Genomic DNA, 19748 nt, shown 5'->3' on the forward strand with positions numbered 1-19748 from the left:
TTTGTTATCTAGCCTTGTCCTTCACAGCCTCCTCTCTCTTTTCCTTTTTCCTAAAGAACAAAGATGCTCTCCTCACCCAGAGGTGTTCAATAAGTGTCTATCCTGATTCTACGGAGAGTTGCTCCATTCGAAGTCTGCATTAATTGCTGTGGCTTCTGCTTATTTCGATAACACTTCACTACCTGAAGCTTTGATAAAGCATTTATTCTCTTTCATAGGTTAGAGTATGTGTGTGTACATGTGGGTTGTGTGTGTAAGGATGTGTCTATGTGGCGTGTGTGTGTGTGTGTGTGTGTGTGTGTGTGTGTGTGTGTGTGTGTGTGTGTGTGTGTCCAAGCCTGTGTCTAGTTTTCCTACTACTGGATAGAGTCTTGGTCTGTTTATGTTCATGGTCTCTGTCTAAGGATTCTTCAGTAAACATTGCTAAGGTCTAAATAGTCTTGTTTTATCTCAAGAACTTTTCCCTTCCTTAGCTAGAGAAGATAGACTGTAACTGAGAATTGACACAGGGCAGACTTTATATATGTGTGTCTTGACTGTAACCCTTTCAGGAACTTCTGAGGGATGGGAGTCTCCATGTAAGAAGGTGACTCAGCAGATGCAGATGAGCTTGTATTTTGGCCTGATCTAGACTTGATTTTGAATTGAGTTCTTTGAACTGTGACTTTGAACAGTTCGCCCAGCTCTAAAATGAATTCTTGATAGTCATCCTTCAGGGATGCCTTGAGATTGACATCAGAAAGCTTTGACAAGTGCTTTGAGGAGAGTGGTTGCTCACCTAGGAAATAGTGGTTGTAAGAGTTGCTGCAAGGTGTCAGGGATCCCCTGGGCAGGAATTACACCCTAGGAAGGTTTGCTAGTCCTCAACTATACCTTATAATTCAGTGATGTGTATGAAGTGATGAGATGACACTCAGACACACTGAAATGTTCAGAAAGTTATCAAATCAGTGGGTGATTATTCTCTTGGCCAAACCAAGCTCCTTGAGAATGCAGAGTTAAAGATGCAGCTAGGGACTGGCTCAGGGAATAACCCAAGGAAACCTAAAGAAACTGGTAGTCTTCCAGAAGGTGCTGGCATGGATTTATGACATGGTGGGACAGTCTCCTGGCCAAAACAGTTCTTTGTATCAGAGAAGATGTACTATATTATAGTCTTATCTAAGGAAGGAGAAAGATGTCCACCTATTCTTCCAAATGCCCAGCCCACTTGAGTCTCAGCACTGTAATTTTTGCTTGAGGCATGTGTTAGTCAGACCTTAATTGCTGTGACATGGCTGAGAGGACAATTTAAGGGAGAGCAGGATTACTGCTTTGGCTCTGGTTAAGAGGTTTCAGCTCATGGTTGGCCGACTCTATTGCTTTGGGCCTGAGGTGAGGCAGAACATCATGGTGGCAGGAGTATGTGGCAGAGGAAGCAGCTTACCTTCCTCTTCCTTACGAAGCAGAGAGAAGAGATGAGGACTCTGTAGTAGAGGGTGTCCTCCTTCTTCCCTGTTTGTTCTATCTGGACTCCTCACCTGTTAGATTATGGATGACATCAGTCAGGGCAAGTCTTACCCCTTAGCCCTGCCTGGAAATGCTCTCACAAATAGCAGAGGTTGGAGATCAAGAGTAATCAACAGAATGCAGGTATCGGAGAAGAGCCGGCCCCTGGAAGTACAGGTCTATATTTCAACGAAGAGGAAAGCTACTTCCAAATCTTCATGTGTCACTCGAAGTAGTTTGTTTCCATTCATGATTTTTACTGAACTTTATCATCTCACTATTTCACTGTGTCTGATAAGTATGTTTTCGATTGCCTCTGTAGCAAATGATGCCAAATTTAGTGCCTTAACTAATATAAATATATTAGCTGCCAGGTCTGTAGATTAGAGGTCCAGTCTGGATCTTACTGTGTTGAAGTTGAGGTAATCAGCAGCCCTGTATCCTACTGGAGACCAGAAGGCAGAATTCACCTGCAGTTTTTGGCTTGTGGCCTCCTTTCCTATCTTCAAAGTCAGAAGCAGTATCTCTCTGGCCCTTTTCCTGTCATCACAACTCTCTAGAGGAAGATTCTTTGCATTCTGATATTGGTGGTTAGGGGGAACAACCAGGATAATCCAGGATAATCCTTCATCTCATTATCCTTAATTGAGTCACATCTACAATGAGACTATACAGTCCCATTTGCCATATAAGACCTACTGTTTTCCATACATATATATATACATACATATATAGTAAAAATATTGTACAGTTACATGAGTAAAGACATGAGTACATTTCCTATCCAGCATTGTTATCCTCTCCTTTGTTTTTTCCCCTACCATCCCTTCCACCCCACCTCTTCAACTACTCCCTCCCCCCCTCCAAAGTTGTAAAGTTCCTTTTCAACATAGTGTCTTGTACATCTCATTGTTACAGTGGGTCAACCTGGATCCTTATTTCAGCTCTTTGTTATTTCCTTTCCTCTCCTCAAATTAGAAAAATGTATATACAAGATGCAGGGTACAACAATCAAATATAGTGAAAACAGGGGTTATACCATGGGGGAAGAACATACAAGAGAAGCCAAAAAAATCACGTAGTACATTATAAGTACATTAAAAACAACAGCAACAAAGATAAAACCTCTTGTGTCCCTATCTTGGGGTTCATTTCACTTAGCATCATCTTGTATGGTCATATGTATATAGCTTTTAACCTTTTCTGCTTGTCCTAGGCATATACTAGTTATATTCCTTTATTTTGTATATTCAGAAGTTCCAGGGATTACATTTTGTGGAGGTACGTTTGTGTAGCTGGGGGTTGAACTTAGAACCTTAAACATGTGATGAGCTCATTGATCCACATCCTCAGCCCAATATGTACTCCTCTCTCTCTCTCTCCTCTTCCTTCTTTCCTTCCTTCCTTCCTTCCTTCCTTCTTTCCTTCCTTCTTTCCTTCCTTCCTTCCTTCCATCCTTCTTCCTTCTTGCCCCCCCCCCCCTCTTCTCAGCACTGGGGACCCAGTACTTGCCCATGCTAGTTACCACATGAGCCATATATCTCACCCTTTTGCGTTAGTCATCCTTCAGATATCAACTGCTTTTTCCTGAGACTGGCTTCAGACAGTGATCCTCCTATCTATGCCTTCCAGTAGCTGAGATTACAGGCACATGCCAACCTATCCACCTTATTGGTTAAGATAACTTCTCATTAATTTTTTGCCTAAGCTAGTCTCATACACTAGTCCTCCCAACCTTTGCCTCTCAATTAGTGGTGATTACAGGTATGAATTATGAACTATCATACCTGGTCCCCGAACATGGGCTTTTTCCTTTTTGTTTTTTGAGGTTATGGGATTTGAACTCAGGGTGTTGCACAACTGAATATAGTACAACTGAATAATCTCTACAGTCTCCCCCCACATTTTTTTTTACCCTGATTATTTTTGAAATAGGGTTTTGCTTCCTGCCTGGGTATGTATCTGAGCTGCAATGAGCTCCTTTCATTTCCAACACCCAGAGTTTTTCATTGAGATGGACTTTTGTGGACTTTGCTGCCTGGTCTGGCCTAGAACCAAGATTTTCCCAGTCTCTCCTTCTGTATAGCTAGGATTATAGCTGAATCCTTGGTGCCCAACTAACATGAGTATTTTTGATTAGTGATTGATTTGCTCATGATAGCCAGAGACAGAGAAGGGGCTGTAGCCCCTGTGAATCCTTTGTAGCCATTCTGGCTACCAACTTAGCTGGAGTGCCTTGCGGGGAGATGATGAGACCTCTTGAAACTTCTTTCATCAAAAAGCCTCCAGACATCTGGTTCTGTCATCCCAAACCAAACCACCCAGGATGTTCTAAACCAGCCTAGTGCTTACTATCAAGCCTGGGAGAAAATGGGAGTGGTAGGAGGAGGAGATTGGAAAAATGAGAACTTTGATTATCCAAGCCTGAAAAGGCCCATCTAGAAATAGCCACTTTACAGCCAGTTTTTTTTTCTTGCAACTCTAAGTCAGGTACATTTTGTAACAACTGCTATAATTTGAAGACCTCTCAAGCCACAAACTGACTTCAGAAATGAGCTTGTTCTTTATAGCACCACAGAGCACAGGCCCCTTAAAATAACTTGATGGGCTCTAACTAAGGAACAGTCTAGAGGGCAGAGATGGTGATGCATTTTGGCTTTTGCCTTTGTTCAGCTCTGAGCATGGCGTGTGGCCTGCCCTGGGTGCTACAACAGGTGTAGTGCTTGGTGTGCTCTTTGTTTCTGAGCACGTAGAGGAAGTGGGTCTAATGGAACAGGAGATGGGATTAAGTACTGTATTTCCCACCTGGACCCATAGCGTGCTCAGAAGACATTAAGGACCTGGGATCTTTGGTCTCTGCTTTCATAATGCACAGAAGTGGAGACAATTAAGCCAATGAAACCGTCTGGAGATTCAGACCACACAGAGTGTCAACATGATTCTGGTTCATATCTTCACCAAAAAATTAAAGATAAAAAGATCACAGTAACTCAATGTACACTGCAGTGAGTTGTATCATGCAGCATGAGAGGGGAAACAGAGTAGGTCTGTGCTTGTGAAGGGCATTAACTTTGGAACTGGGCTCATTTAAGGTGGAATAATAAGTCTATCATCTACTTAAACTGTCATTCTTGCCACACTGGGGCACATCCATATCTTAACTCCTAACTCAGGTTACTTGATGAACTACTTTGGCTGAATAAGAAAGCACCAGACAGCCTGGTAGATCTCCCAGCTCTACTGCTCCATGCTAATGTCTGCACCATGAGGATCTACCACTTCTGAGATCTATTTCTCTTTACTCTCAGGAATATAGATATACTTCTGGATTTTTTTTGACAAATATACCCAAGAGTTAGAATTCATAGCCTGCCTCACAGCTTGGCCATGTTCTCATTGTCCTGGATATGTGTATCAAAGAGGATCCTGAAGAAAGAGAATCAAAAAGCCTCCTAAATGTGGCCTAAATGTGGCCTAAGGCAAACGCTTCCAGATTGATGTGCAAAAGGCTCTTTACTTGGAGAAGAATTATCCTTTCTGTGAGTAATAGTCTATTATCTTGTCTTTGATCATTAAGCATTTTCAAAAACAACCCTTTGATCGTGAGTGTTGAAGAGTCCAGGCAAAGTTTTCCAAGCCTGCCTTATTTGGGAAACATTTGTGCTTCATACAGATTTGGACATGCCGATATTTGAAAGGCCATGCCAAGCTTCTTCCACCCCTGTCCAGGGAACCAGTTGGCAGAGGGCAGCAAACAAGGAACCATTTGTGCCTCTGTAATTGCAGAGCAGAAGGCATTTTATAACTGCTGAGTGGACTTCAAAGTTAATTACCATTTAGAAGTCTGAATAAAATAATCTTCCAAAACACCAGGGATAAGGACAATTCCAATGTTTTATTTATTTTTAGAGATCAGTATTAGATCTTAAAAGTACATGAGAGATCAATAGTAGGTGGGTAGGACACTCTAGGCCACATATGTAATTTAAAATCTCCTAGTAACACATTAAGAAACTTTAAAAAGCACAGGTGAAATTAACTTTAATAACCTTTAATTCACCCAAAATATTTCTGCAAATCATTCAATATTTCACTATTTTTTGGGGGGGTGGGAGAGGTCTGACCAATGTTTGAAATCTGGTGTCTCTTTATACTGAAAGCATGTTATAATTTGGTTCATCTCATTTCACATGGCTGAGTCTACCTTATTGGATAACCTAAGGGGAGATGGAGGTAGCAAGCTGTAACCCCTGGAGGAGAGGTGATGTGGAACTTCATCTGGATGTAACCTTGTCTGCACAGAGTATGGCATCTCACATGGTGTGTAGCATCTGCATGTGATTCTTCCAATGTGTGATTTATAGGATGGAGAGCTAGGATGCAGTTGTAGGAGATTGATGTGCCCAGCTGTGGCTCAGAGAGACAAAGTCTGTCACCACTAGACATTAATAATGCATCCAGTTTTTGAAACAGTCCCATAGAGATATAATTCACATACATTATAAGTCACCCTTTTAAGTACACAGTTCAGTGTTCGGTAGATTCATAAATTGTATATGCATCCTATATCCCCCAAAGAAACTCATCACCCCTAACTTATACCCTTCCTCCCTCATAACCTCACATCCTCCATCCCTAGAACCAACTGGCCTATCTTCTATTTGCCTCTATTCTAGTCTATTTGCTTGTTTCTGTTGCTTGATATAAACAGGATCATTTAATATGTGCTCCTGTGTGACTGACATATTTTACTTGGCCTAACATTTCCAAGGTTTATTCCTATTGTGGAGGAAATTCATGTATTTTTCATGTAATCATACTTGCTAAAACTTTGTGTATTTTATAGTTAATAATATTTATAAATGAAATGGACTTTTGTCTATCTATCAGTTGATGAACATTTAGATTATTTACACTTTCTGGCTACCATAAATACTGTTGCTGTAAATATTTGTGCACAAGATTTGGTGTGGCCTATATCCAGGAGTGCAGTTGTTGGATGATACAGTGAATTCCACTGTTTTCCAAAGTGTCACAAACATTTCAAATTTCTCCATATAGTTACTAACACTTATTACCTTAACTCTTTAATTATATTGATTACTATTAATCTGTGCTATCTGAGTAGTTCAGAAGGACAAAAAGTTTATTTTCTCATACGAGAACTTCAAGGTCAGAGCACCAGCAGACTTTGATTTTCTAATCTTACTGCTTCTTGCTCTGAAGAGCAGACCTCTGTGTCAACCATGGTGTTGAACTCTATGTATAAATGAAGCAAGATTTAAAATTTTGTTAGGTTCGGTAATATTATGGAATTTCTTTTTTTCCAGAAGCTCCTAGCAAGCCAGCAACATAAATACATCATGAAAGTGACATGTGTGCTTCATGATTTGTGTAGAGCCAGTGAGTAATACATGTATCACACAAGTTTAGAATAATCTTAAACGGTCAAGTAGACTGTCTCTATTTTTTTTTAAAGAGGACACTTAAATGGAATGTGGTCTGTAGTAAATACATGACTTGCTGACTTTTACAGAGACGGAGAGATTCCAGATTAGGGTCTGCTCACAGCTGCAGAGGTGGTTGGTGAGGTGTCTTCTTTGGTTACTTTCCTCTCTAAATGCCTTGCTACAGAGGAGCCCAGCCATGTACAGCCATGATGAGAAATGATAGAGTTGGGTGGCTGAGAAGGAAGATTCCTGAATACTGATAGTTTATATTGATAACTTACTTCCAACCACTTCTGAGAAATACTAAGGCTTGGGGTAGTTTGGATTGTGAGGTAATGCTTCTAGGTTAAGGGCTTGCTTACATGGTAAACGTGATCATACTTCTCAAGAAACCCCTATGACTAGGAAAAGATGGATGGTCTGTAGCTAGTGATGATTTGTCATCTGTTCCCTGGGCTGCATCGGCCCATGCTGGAGGTGGGTGAGAATTTTGCTGGATGCCTTGGATATTTGAGTCTTGAGAGCCACACAAGTGCATTTTAATCCATCGTAATGAGCACAGTTTACAGGGTGCCAACTGATGTTATTGATCTTAGTGTGCTATCCTAAAACTTAATTTCTTATAATGCCTGTCGTAGATCTGTTGAGGATGTGCCCCATCGATGTGCAGAGCTCTGCTTGTCTTCCCACAGGAGCCTGATCTCTTGTGATCACCACACTAACACCACATCTCTGTTGTCCCAGTGTGGATTTGAAGATGCTGGGCCTGCTTAATGACATCTGACCTTCCCTGTGGCAGATTCAGATCCAAACACAAGCTTTCTGATTCTAAAGTCCACCCCCTCGTGGCCTGCACTCATTAATTTCCTGGTACTTCCTTCACGACCTCCCGCTTGAATGTTTTTCATGAACTTTGGTAGGACTGCAGCTGGCAGGGGCAGCTTCCCAGATCTCTGTGGCTCAGCCATCTCTCCTATCTTGTCTTGGTTTCCCTTGTTTAGACTCTTCTTGAACTGTTCTTTCTTCCATCTCCACATCCTTTCTTACATCGTTACATTATCTTTGCCCAACAACAGACATTGACCTACTGAAGTGGTTCCACTTTCTAAACAAGAATTTGTAAAGTTAAGGGACAAATAGAAAAATGTATACATCTGGGTAGTTCCTGAAGTGGGACCTCCAAATCCAGAGATGATAAATTACAGGAAAAAAATGTGATCGAGGGATCTAAAACATTGGGATCTTGATTCTAAAAGTCTAATGGATTTGGCTTCTCTGTCTCAGATGTTTTAGAAGAGATGACGCATATTTATTTGTTCAGCTTACTCTATGTATCTATTGGTTGGACATTCACTGAAGACAAGATAGTGTAAGATGGTCTCTGAGATCAAGCTGCTTCAGTAGAATTCTAGCTTTTAAACAACTTTTAAATTCTCTGGACCTATACTTCCATATCTGCAAAATCAGCATAGCAGTGATAGCTCTCTTTTAGGGTGATTGAGCCTATTAAGGCACCGACTATGGTTCCTTATGCCTATAATTCTGGTACTTAGGAAACTGAGGCACAATGATTGTGAGTTCAAAGTCAGCCTGATCTGCTACAATATCTTAATCCAAAAATGAAAAATCCAGAGGGAGAGAGAATTAAAATAGTCTGTGTAAAGTACATAAATTAGCACCAAATACATGAGTAGCTTTGAAAATGTATCAGTTAATATTAATAGACATCTACTGTACTGTCATGTTTTACCCTGGGCTTTAGAACAACAATGAACATAACATAATCCCTGGGCATTTTGGTACTTTCAGCTTAGTTGGAGAAAAAGGAGACCAAGATAATGATAAGTGTATATTCATGCACCCAGGAGATGTGCAGGAAATTGGGGAGCAATGGAGCAGAGGCTCCTAATGAAATAATTAGTAATTTTCAATGATAGATCTTAGGAACTGGGGTAGTTTGCCAATATTTTCTTGTAGAATCTCCCACTGAAACCTAAAGAACTTAAATGATTGGGTTTTTCAAGTTTATTCCAGTGATTTAGCATAGAGCCACCCTGAAACCTGTACATCCTGAAACTGAAGGCAGCCTGGAGTGTGTCATGTGGCCAGACTCGAGCCCATTTCATGATGATCAACAGTGCATGGTCATTGGGGATAGCCTCTCAGAACCCAGACTTTAATTGTCTCTGGCTCCTGGGAGCTCTCCTGATAGTAATTTATGCCAAGCCATCAGAATAATGATGATGGCCATTGTCTTACAGTTGCTTTCAAGTTGTTCATCTTGATAATGATCACCTGGCAAAGAAGAAGATATGTTCTGCTGGACATTTGTAAACACCCAGTTTGAATTTAGGAGACTGACTAACCAATCTGTTTAAAATCTGGACCTCACAGACCTGGCAACAAGATATATTTATAATCAAACTAATCAGTTGACTTGAAAATGGGAGATGAAAGAGCATGTTCTACAAGCATTCATTGGACATGTGGGCGGAGATTAGAAATTGATGCAAGAAGCCACTCTGCCCTTGAAGATTTCACCTGGCTTATAATTTATCTGTAATGGGAAAAATACTTTTACCACTGAGATAATATCTTGGGATAAATTTGAAATCACAGGCTGCATTATGAATGTGTTTGTGGATGGATGTGGATTGCTGGGAATACTTTTTTTTTCTTCAGTGAACATAATTTAGTAAAGATAAGATGACGAATATGCCACATTCGGTGAGAACCCATTTGATATAATGTGTGTAATTTTAAACTTAAAACACCACTTTTAGGACTATAAGGGACCTGAGAGATCATCTAATACAGAATTATTTTGCACATGGAGAAACTGAATTCCACAGGCTGTGGTGGCTTTGTGCTCAGTGGGTAGTGGAAGTCAGATATTCAGACTCCTGTTTGGAGACATTTTAGAAGATAAGGTTTGCTATCTGTGGGCTCACTTTTAGTATTTTCTCAATAGCAGTTTAATGTCATTGATAATCAGAGCTATAATGGCATTTTTTCCCCTAGAAGATGAGCCACCTCTGCAGTCTTTTGTGTAGATGGATATTTGCTAAAAATATTCCATGACTTCTAATTAATACTCAATTATGTAAGTTTAGGAAAGTTAGAATGGTGTTATTTGTCAGTGAATTCTTTTGTTTGCTCTGTTAATGTGGCTTCTCATGGTTTTTCAGCACACATTCAAAAGAATTCAGAGAAAGTCGTGTGTGCTGTTCTTTTCAAAGAAAAACACTGGCTGCTAGAGAGATCGAGTTTAATATAGTTTCATATCATAGCGATTTTAATAATGCAGTCTAAAGTATTTGTACATGAATTCATTAAGCCAAGATTAGTCTTATTATAATTACTCAAAAAGTAATTCAATTTAAGGGAAAACATTTTAAATGGATATAAAATACACTGTTAGCTGGGAAGCCATGCTGTTCTACTTTCTCAGCTTCATAAAGTACTAGCAGACTCGAACATAACTTTCATAGTATACAGAATGCAATCATAAAAAGTATTATTCCTAAATCTATTTTTTTATGTGCTTTCCGTAGTTAAGAGTTTTATCCCTCAGTGCTAAGAGTGAGATATACTAGGGATAGAAAGTCATAAAATGCTAGGGACTTTTACCAGCTCTTGTCTCTCTCCTGCCTCACCAAATCAGTGTCGGGTGATGGTTACAATCACAGGGCTTCAGATTGATGTTGCTAGCACACTCCCTAGAAAATGTAAAGGGAAGAGTCTTCAGGGCTTTTATCTTTTTTTCTCATCCACAAATAAAAGACATTTACTGAGCACTGAGTGCCTTCAGAGGTACAACAATGACAGGCAAAGTATTGGTCTTTATTTCTAACATGATAAAAGGTGAAGGGAGGCCAGGAGGAAGGCAAATGGTAGAACTTTCTCTGCCTACATCTATAACACAACTGGGGAGAAAAAGAAGAAGGAGGTAAAACATCCTGCAGCCTCAGAGAATGGACGGGTCTGGGACATCAAGGCTTTCCTCAAAGCTTTGGCTGTTCAGTTTGTGATGCCTGCTGGTGCCAGGAAGAGGCAGGAAGGTCATGGGTATGAGCTGGGTGGCCACATGGCTGTCTGGCTTTGGAGACAGAAAACTAATCATAGTCCGTGTGGTGCCACTGAGGCCTACCAAAACCTCTGGAGGAGTGCGTGACTGGCCACGCTCCAGCAGGAACAGACCTGCACCTGCAGCAGACAGGAAGGGGCTCTGCCTAAATGGTGTGGTGTGCTCAGACTCTGACATATTTGATAAAACAGTGGAACCCTTTTCTCAGGCAAATTCTCCCTAGCACCCTGCTGTAGGGAGCAGCGTGGTTCTCTTGGAAGTACTGACAATTCAGTTGTCTCCAGACCATTCTTACTTCTGTTGATCCTTCATCAAGAAGGATAGTGGCTGAAGGGGAGTATCCTTAACCCCTGGGGGATCTCGAGAAACAAAGACAGGGCCAGAGGAGGTAGATAAGAACAAAGGGATGAATGGTACCAAAAGGAAAGGCCAAGCTCTGGGTTTCGTTTCTAGAGCCTTTAAGTGCTAAAATGGATGTTTACCTGATATCTTCCTTCATTGGTATTTGAAAGCCCAGTGTCATCAGATCTTTGACCACAAGGCTGAAGAATGATTCTTTTAGGCTGGGCATGGTGGCACACACCTCTCATTCCAGCTACTTGCTAGGCATAGGTAAGAGAATCATAGGCAAGGCCAGGTCACTCTCTCTAAAAAAAATGAACTCAGTATTATCAAAAAAAAGAAAGAAAGAAAAAGAAGAATTCAGTCATTCATAAGATAATATATGAGAATTGCTTTGAGGTTTCATCATTGCATGTAGCTAAAGAATGACAAGAAGGATTTAAAATGATCATTTAAATGAATTTTTCATAGACTCCTCCCTATCTAGTACTGTGTAAGTCACAGTTATTTCAAATAGTAGCTAATCAATAAATTACATAAAAAATTAGAATACTGGTAAGTATTATCATTTGTAGAAACACTCCATCTACCAGTTATTTCACACTCTGGTATGCATTACTTCATTTAGTCTCCATGGTAGTTTATGAAGTTGCACACAAATTAGCTATGGTTACTTGCAGTTTGCTGATCAGAGGAAACCAAAGCTTGGGGAGATGGAGAGTTTGTTCAAGATCACACCCACAGATGACTTTGGCACCTGAACTTTCCATTACCCTCTTCGATTGCTTATAGTAACATTGACTTCCATTTATGAGGTTTGTAGCATCCACTAACCACCATGGACAGAGAGATTTATGCATAGGATCCGAGTGATGGTCGTGAGAATTCTAAAAGATAATTTCATTGCATTCAAAGGAGGAAACTGAGATTCAAAGAGTTTAACAGGTAGCAAAAGATGGCCAGAGATGTGCTGCAGCCAGGCTTTAATCGACTACCATTTGACTATTAAGTGCATGTGCTGATTAAATTCTCCAGCTTGATGTTCATGGTAGAGCTTGTCCGGCCTCTTCTCTTTACAGGTGAGAAGACAGGATGTAAGAGGTTGAGGGAATACCCTGGGTTCTACCCAGTAGGGAGCTGGGGGTCCCATCTCAGGTGTTTGGAATTCAGTGGCCATGATCATGTGCTAACTTACGTTGGGTCATATTTTGGAGAGAAGGAATTCACCCAATCCTTTTGGGGAAGTCTTATTTGTATATTTGTCCATTTAAAACAGCTACTCCAGAGTGCTGATACTCAATATGGCGAGGAAGGCAATGGTGGTCCCCACTTTTCAACATAAGATAGAACCCATTTCATAGACAGAGGTTGGCAGAACTAGACAGACTGAGTTCTGGTTATATGGGCAGAGATGGTTGGGTTTTGAAATTTGGTAAGGAGGTCACTAGGTTCTCCTTGAACTCAACTGTGGTGAACAGCCAACCTGACTCCTTTCAACAAAGTGGTCTTCATTCCAGGTGTTCCCTGGATCCTTAGCCCTGGTTATTTGGGTCCCAGTAAAATTTACAGTGCTTTACTGTAAAAGCACTTCTACTTGGAGGAAAAAAAAAAGAATTTTCTTTTTGCAGCTCAAACCACAGGAGGACTCGTAAGACAGCTGTCTCCCCAGGTGAGACTTCTTAAATGGGAGTTAAGTGCATGCATTTTCAAGAAACTAAACTCTCCTCATATATAATTTAACCTAGAAAAGAAAGCAAAATTGAGAGAGTAGTGTGATTACATTGTTTGAGAACTAGTAACTTTACCTCCCCCAGTCTTTGGGAAGCCAAGCACACTTTCTGTGTTTGGCATATCTTGAATGCTATGGGGTGTGTGCTAAGTGTGCTATTGTAATAACAATGAAGGGTTCTCTCACCATAGTTATGGACTGTGGATTGGAATAGTAAATTACTCCTAGCAGACTGAATAGGCAGTAAGACTGCCATCCACTTCTCCTCATAAAACAAAGCAATAGATAAATAAAGGAGAGCCAACTCACTTAACCCGAGTGGATCTGTGCACTGCTAATTATTAACCCAGGCACAAGGCAGGGGTTCACCCTGAGTGTAGTTAAATCATTTTTAATCGAGGTAAACACTAGCCATGTGGATAAGCAGCACTCAAGAAAGTTTTTAATCAGCAACGTTTAGGAATCACCCAGCCTAATTGCCATAACTTATTAATAATAATAAATAATCTAGTCTTTTTATGGCCCATTCTCTGGAGGACTCAGTGCATTAAAGATCTCTAGGGTGTGAATCTCTCAGTAGCCGTGGGGGAGGGGCACATTGCCTCCATGCTCATTTCTAATGGAATAAATGGGACATGGTGACTGAGAAAGGCAAATCTGAGCTCTTCGTTCCTTGTTTTCATCTTCCACCATCTTACACATGGCCTTTCATCTCTCTCTAGGACCAGAAGGGCTCCAGGGGCTGGGGGTCAGGGCTGGGAAACAGACTTTCTTTGTTCACTTGAACGATAGAGATTGAGGTTTCCTCCCTTGGGAAGTGAGTCTGAGCACAGCTTTGTCTCAAAGAGTTCATTTCCTCTGCACAAGTGTCCTTGCTGGTCCTTTGGGCTCAACCTGATTGTGGCTTGCAGTAGTAGTCATTCACTGCTCTCAGCTCTCGACTTTGGTTGCTGGCCCTTATAAGGGTGGAAAGATGCCACTGGTTTATCCTTAGCATGAATCACCATAGCAAGAGGGGAAAATGTTCATGTAAAGTACTTAACTTTCCCAACAGGAAGGCTAAAGGTTTCAACTAGGCCTAAGTTGACATGAAAGGAAATGCCAGTTCAGAAGGATTGTGATTCGTTATGCTGAAAGAAGAATATCACATTCAGATTTGGATTTTACAAATGGTGACTTCTGATGAGTTGGTAGGTGGTGATGGACCTGAGGACCAGAGTGGAGGTGGCTTCTATTCCTTCTGGAGCATATGGTTTTGAGGGTGGGAATGTCTACACTACACAGAAACTACCTTATCAACTATTTTCTATTCTTCGGCCCATAAATCATTTGGGCCTGAGCCTGAGTAGCTGTTTCCCTTGCAAAAGTGAAATGTTAAAGAAGGTACCCAAAGCCATTATTATACAGAGTGAAAAGCTAAAGGATGCTAAGAATGGAATAATTTATACCACAGAGGACAGAAGCCACAAATCTAGAGTGTAAATTACAAGACACCTCATGTGCAAAATTGTTGCAATATTTATACTTATGTTTATGTAGCTTTACATTTGAGTAAAAAGGTGTAAAATGTAAATAAGGCTGAGAGAGGTTTTTTTAAAAAAAAAAAATTTCTAAAATAGCTTCCATGAACATCAAGAGAGTTTTTAGAGTAGAAATTCTGAACAGTACTCTCTGCAAATTTTTCTGCTAATATGAAATGTACTATAGGACTGGAAGGAATAAAGTCATTGAATCCCTTCCTCCTTACTCACTGATGCTTTCCAATGATTCAAACCAGTACTGAATTTCCAAGGAAGTGTTCCTTGTCAAGATCATGCAGGGGAGGTTGCAGATTCTAGATGGATGTCGAGACTGGATCTGTATTTGAAAGACTAATCTTATTTCCCTGATGTTTTCAAGGTTGGACATTTCTGTCTCTCTTCATTAGAGGCGAATGATAAATCTTTAATTTGTTCTTTGCTAATAAGGGTGATGAGCTTTTGTGCTTCATTAAGGTTAATGAATGTAGTCCTGACTCAGTCTTGAACTGCATGTGTGACCTTAGGAAATACTTCCAATTTATCTGCAACTCAGTTTCCTTATCTGTATAATGAAGGGGTTGGGCCTGAGGAGGCCCGAGGCAGACTGGTCCTCTTTCTCTCCCTCCTTAGGGGTAGTAAACCATGCCAAGCGTGTGAGGATCCAAGGATGTGATCAAGACACATTGTTCTTGTTCCAAGGCTCTATATAAATAACTAATTGATATAAATAACTCACAATTCATATAGATAACTAATGATCAATTTCAACCTGCACAAATTACTCTAGGAGCACAGAGGTGGGAATAGTAAATTCCCTCTCTCTGGAGACAGACTTCACAGTGACCAATATTTGAAGATGTGTAGGCTGGTCAGACAATGGGTAATTCTGACTACGGAGTCCAGGAAGCAAACACTGGTGAAACTATTCTATTTAGAAAGCTGACCACTGTCCTTCTCTTGATCTCAGGAGTGTTATCATACTACTGGGTCAGAATTTGTACAAATGATGAATTACCAAAGCTATATTGTATAGCATGTACTGTTGGCCTTTGGTATCTACGAGTGATTGGTTCCAAACTCTGCTGATTTATCAAATGGCATAGTATTGGTATATAATGTATGCTTATCTTTCTGTATGCCTTAAATAACATCTACATAGTTTGTAATACATAATGCAATGTAAGTGCTATGTGAATAAGTTATTCTATATTGCTTAGAGAAAAATGACAAGAGAAGAAATCTTCACATATTTAGTGCTGATGCAATTTTTTGAGGGAGGTAGTGGTCCTGAGGATTAATCTCAAGGTCTTGATCTTGATAAAAAGATGGTCTACTACTTGGGCCATGCCTCTGGCCCCATTTTTTTTTATACCTGGGCCATAGGTTTTATACCTGTGCCAGCCTAGGTTCTGATCCTCCTATTTGTGCTTTTCACTTAGCTGGAGATAATAGGTGTACCACACCACCACACTTGGACACTGGTAGAGATGGAGTCTTGTGAACAACAACCAAGTTGTTGTTGTTGTTGTTGTTCTTCTTCTTCTTCTTCTTCTTCTTCTTCTTCTACTTCTTCTTCTTCTTCTTCTTCTTCTTCTTCTTCTTCTTCTTCTTCTTCTTCTTCTTCTTCTTCTTCTTCTTCTTCTTCTTCTTCTTCTTCTTCTTCTTCTTCTTCTTCTTCTTCTTCTTCTTCTTCTTCTTCTTCTTCTTCTTCTTCTTCTTCTTCTTCTTCTTCTTCTTCTGCTTCTGCTGCTGCTGCTGCTGCTGCTGCTGCTTCTGCTTCTTTCTTCTCTGTCTCCTCTCCTCCCCCTCTTTCTTATGTCTTCATCTTCATCTTTTTCATCTTCTTTGCCTAGAACGTTCTTAAACTGTGATTCCCCCTAATCTCCACCTTCCAACAATTAGAATTATTGCCTTGAGTCACTGTGCCAGGTTCATATGTAATTTTCAAAATATTTTCAATCTGTAGCTGAATCTGTGGATGTAGAACTCGTGGAAGCCTCATAAATTAAAGCAGGGTCACGGTTGTCCTGTAGTGGTATTACTGTGTCCCATTTGCATCGCCACTGTCTTACTTGGGTGTGGGAGAAAAGGTGGTATGAAATCTGCATTCAGATTTCCTCTTGCAATGTGGCACACTGGTATATATTTCCTCTGCACCACTCATGGACCCTTGGCTCATTGTTTTCCTTGGGAGTTGGGGTTCAGGGGACCACTAACAACAAAATCAGATGTTGATAATAGAATACTTAAGTTTGTAAAATGGGAATAACTTTGGTGTATGTGTGTGCGCATACTGGAGCTTGAACTCAGGGCCCATTTGCTATCCTTTAGCTTTTTCTCTCCAAGCTAGCACACTACCACTTGAGCCACATCTCCACTTCCAGCTTTTTAGTGGTTAATTGGAGGTAAGAGTTTCACAGACTTTCCTGCCCAGGATGGCTTCAAACCATGATTCTCCAATCGCAGTTTCCCGAGTAGCTAAGATTATGGCAATGAGACTGAGCTGCTGGCACGTGGTGAAACAGCTACTTCTTAATCCAGATTATAAATATAAGGCATTGTTACTAATTAAAATAATACATAAATCTTACAAAATATTTTTAAAAGCCCCAATTCCACCTCCTGTAGATAGATAATTGTGTCATCACAAGTCTCCCTTTATATAGTCATGTACACACACGTAGGTAGATAAATGGATTTGGGACTATATGTTCCATTTTGGCGTCTGTTCTATTAGTCAATGTGTGCAAAATCCAAATACAGGCAACATGTTTTTTTACTGTGTCAATAAAAGGTCATGCGAGTGGTTACTCTTAGGGGCATGTAACTGACTGCTTATCTATGGTTTTTGCGCTATTTATTTGTTACTAGTGAAAAACAGAACTATTGGCATCTACTAACCTCTCAAATATTTCTTGAAAAAAGGCAATCATATTTTCTACCTTTCTAACAGACTTTGATCTAGGATTTACTATGAGGACACACTTAATTATTAATCATGAGTTGAAATGTAAAGAATGCATGCACATTTTGTTTCTATTATTTAAATACAGAACTATATTTAGAAGTCCTTTTTCTGTTCTCTTATATGCCGTTGTTATTTGTGGTTATTTATAAATCCATCAGGCAGTGGGTATGAAAATAGGTTTTGGAACCAGACAGACCTGATATCAATCCTGAGCTCCTTTTTTCTTCTCTGTGCCCTTGGGTGATTTATTTAGCTTTCTAGTGACTCAGTTTCCCAGTCTATAGAATAAGAATGATTATACGGCCTATTTTATAAGGTCTCAAGGTGAACGTAGAAATATTAAGACTACTCACCAGTTTTTCTGTTTTCTATGTGCCAGGCACAGTCTGAGCCCTAAAAAGTGTGATAAAATGCTCAATCTCTCTAGGACTCCCACTTAGCCTGTGGTTTAGAGAACCGGACATCACAGAGTTTGCAAATGTGAAGGCAGGATTCAGACCCAGCTGGTATCCTTCCACAGCCTGAGTGTTCAACCATGCCTCCCAAGTTCAAGGGCACTATGTGTAGAGAGTGCACTGCAAAGACCATGTATGTTGGCTGGTTATCATGTTGTCTTTTCATCCTCACTAATGATGTGTTTCCCTTTCTCTCCCCCTTCTCTCCTCTGGTGTTCCACACTCCTGGCAGATGTTTTCCAACAAGGTAAGTCTTACTGATTCCTGCTGCTCTTCTATTGGCTGTGTTCTTTGACTTGTGGGGCTTTGCCCTCTTTGGGAATGTTGCATAGACTTTAGGGGGATACTATGACGACAATGGCCTTAAATGTGGTCAAACTTCCTGGGCCTCCGCTTCTTCCTCTGAACCCTGGCTAGAGGTTATATGTGGGGGAAATAGACAGATGGAACAGGGACAAAAGGCATCAGGTGTTTGGCTGTGCGAGGTAGAGGGCAGGGATGCTGGACCAGGGAGACCTGGGAGACCAGGGAGGCTGGTGAGAAGCAGGTATCTCTGGAGAGCTCAGGTACAAGCCCTCTGTTCATCCCAGCCACCATATCAAAGTGAACTGCTGCTCAGTTAAGGCTGTGACAGTACCAGGGGAAATGTCTTTGGTGAGAAAAAAAATATATATCTGTCACGGAGATGTGGTGAGGCCATGGCTGGCTGCTCTGTACCTTTTAATGCAAGTGTGTCTCACAACATGTCCAGTGGAATCTGTGAGTGTATCAGGGCCATGGGAGGGAGAGGCAGTGGCGTTTGTTTCCCCATCCAAGGGCATGTGTTTTGGAGTGCTGGAAATCAAAGTCTGATTCCACATGGTGTCTTCCAGTCCAGGTTTTAGATCCCACTGAAGATGTGTTCCCCTGCCCTTCACCCCCCCCCCCATCTGAATTTGGGGTCACAGCTTCATGGAACCTTCTTGACACATATGATGGGGAGACTGCCTTTTCATGCTAGCTTAAAACTGCTGGATAGACATGTCAGGTCTTCACTGTCTGTATTCAAGCTGGGAGATACGTTTAGAGCATACATTGGCTGCATCTTCCTGGAAACCTAAAGTTGGCTTAGAATAAAAGAGACCAGTTTAAAAATATACCCAGGCATTCCATAAATAACTCCCAAATCCTCTTACGGGCTTGATATTTTCATAACTGCTATTTCACCCCACACATGTATCGCGCCTGTTACAGAGACTATCTGCTCTCTGATAGAAATGCAGTTGTGGGTAACAATGAGAGCTCTGTTGTGTGGTCTTTTTAAAAGTCTGGAGTCATAGACCTAGTTTTATAAATAATTCATACATCCCAACAAGCTATAAGTAATAAGTTCCATTTGGCTAGAGACTAAGAGACGAGCAAAATTGAAAAGGTGCCGGGGACTGTTGGTGTAACAAGCGTGCCGCTGTCAGGCCCTGCTGCCCCAGCCAGTTCTCTGTCTCAACAAATTGGGGGTTCAGTGAGCCACTCTGAGAGGAGACTATTTTTCCCCCCATGAACTGAAATACGAGCCACACCTGATGACGAATTGCATTTGTTTCCTCAAAACACAACATACTTGAACTGGGAAAGTCTTTCTAGAATACGCGTTCCGATGCTTCTGGTGAAGGGTTAAAAAGAGAAGCATTATTGTATCAGGCCTGACTTTTCTAGACAACCTAGCGAACATC

General features: G+C 40.8%; 1 protein-coding gene across 2 annotated transcripts in view; it reads left to right on the forward strand.

The window, feature by feature from the left end:
- Positions 1 to 19748, forward strand: part of Gfra1 (GDNF family receptor alpha 1) — a 199701-nt gene that overhangs the window by 37684 nt on the left and 142269 nt on the right. The window contains exon 4 of one of the 2 annotated variants that reach the window (XM_042689528.1): positions 18272 to 18286. The exons of the other annotated variant lie outside the window; for it this stretch is intronic. Coding sequence (XP_042545462.1) covers positions 18272 to 18286 — 15 coding nt within the window. The remainder of the gene's footprint in view (positions 1 to 18271; positions 18287 to 19748) is intronic. 2 annotated transcript variants of the gene reach the window in all.

The sequence above is a fragment of the Dipodomys spectabilis genome, unplaced genomic scaffold, assembly GCF_019054845.1.
Source record: "Dipodomys spectabilis isolate Male_0828 unplaced genomic scaffold, ASM1905484v1 ptg000125l, whole genome shotgun sequence".
Classification (NCBI taxonomy): domain Eukaryota; kingdom Metazoa; phylum Chordata; class Mammalia; order Rodentia; family Heteromyidae; genus Dipodomys; species Dipodomys spectabilis.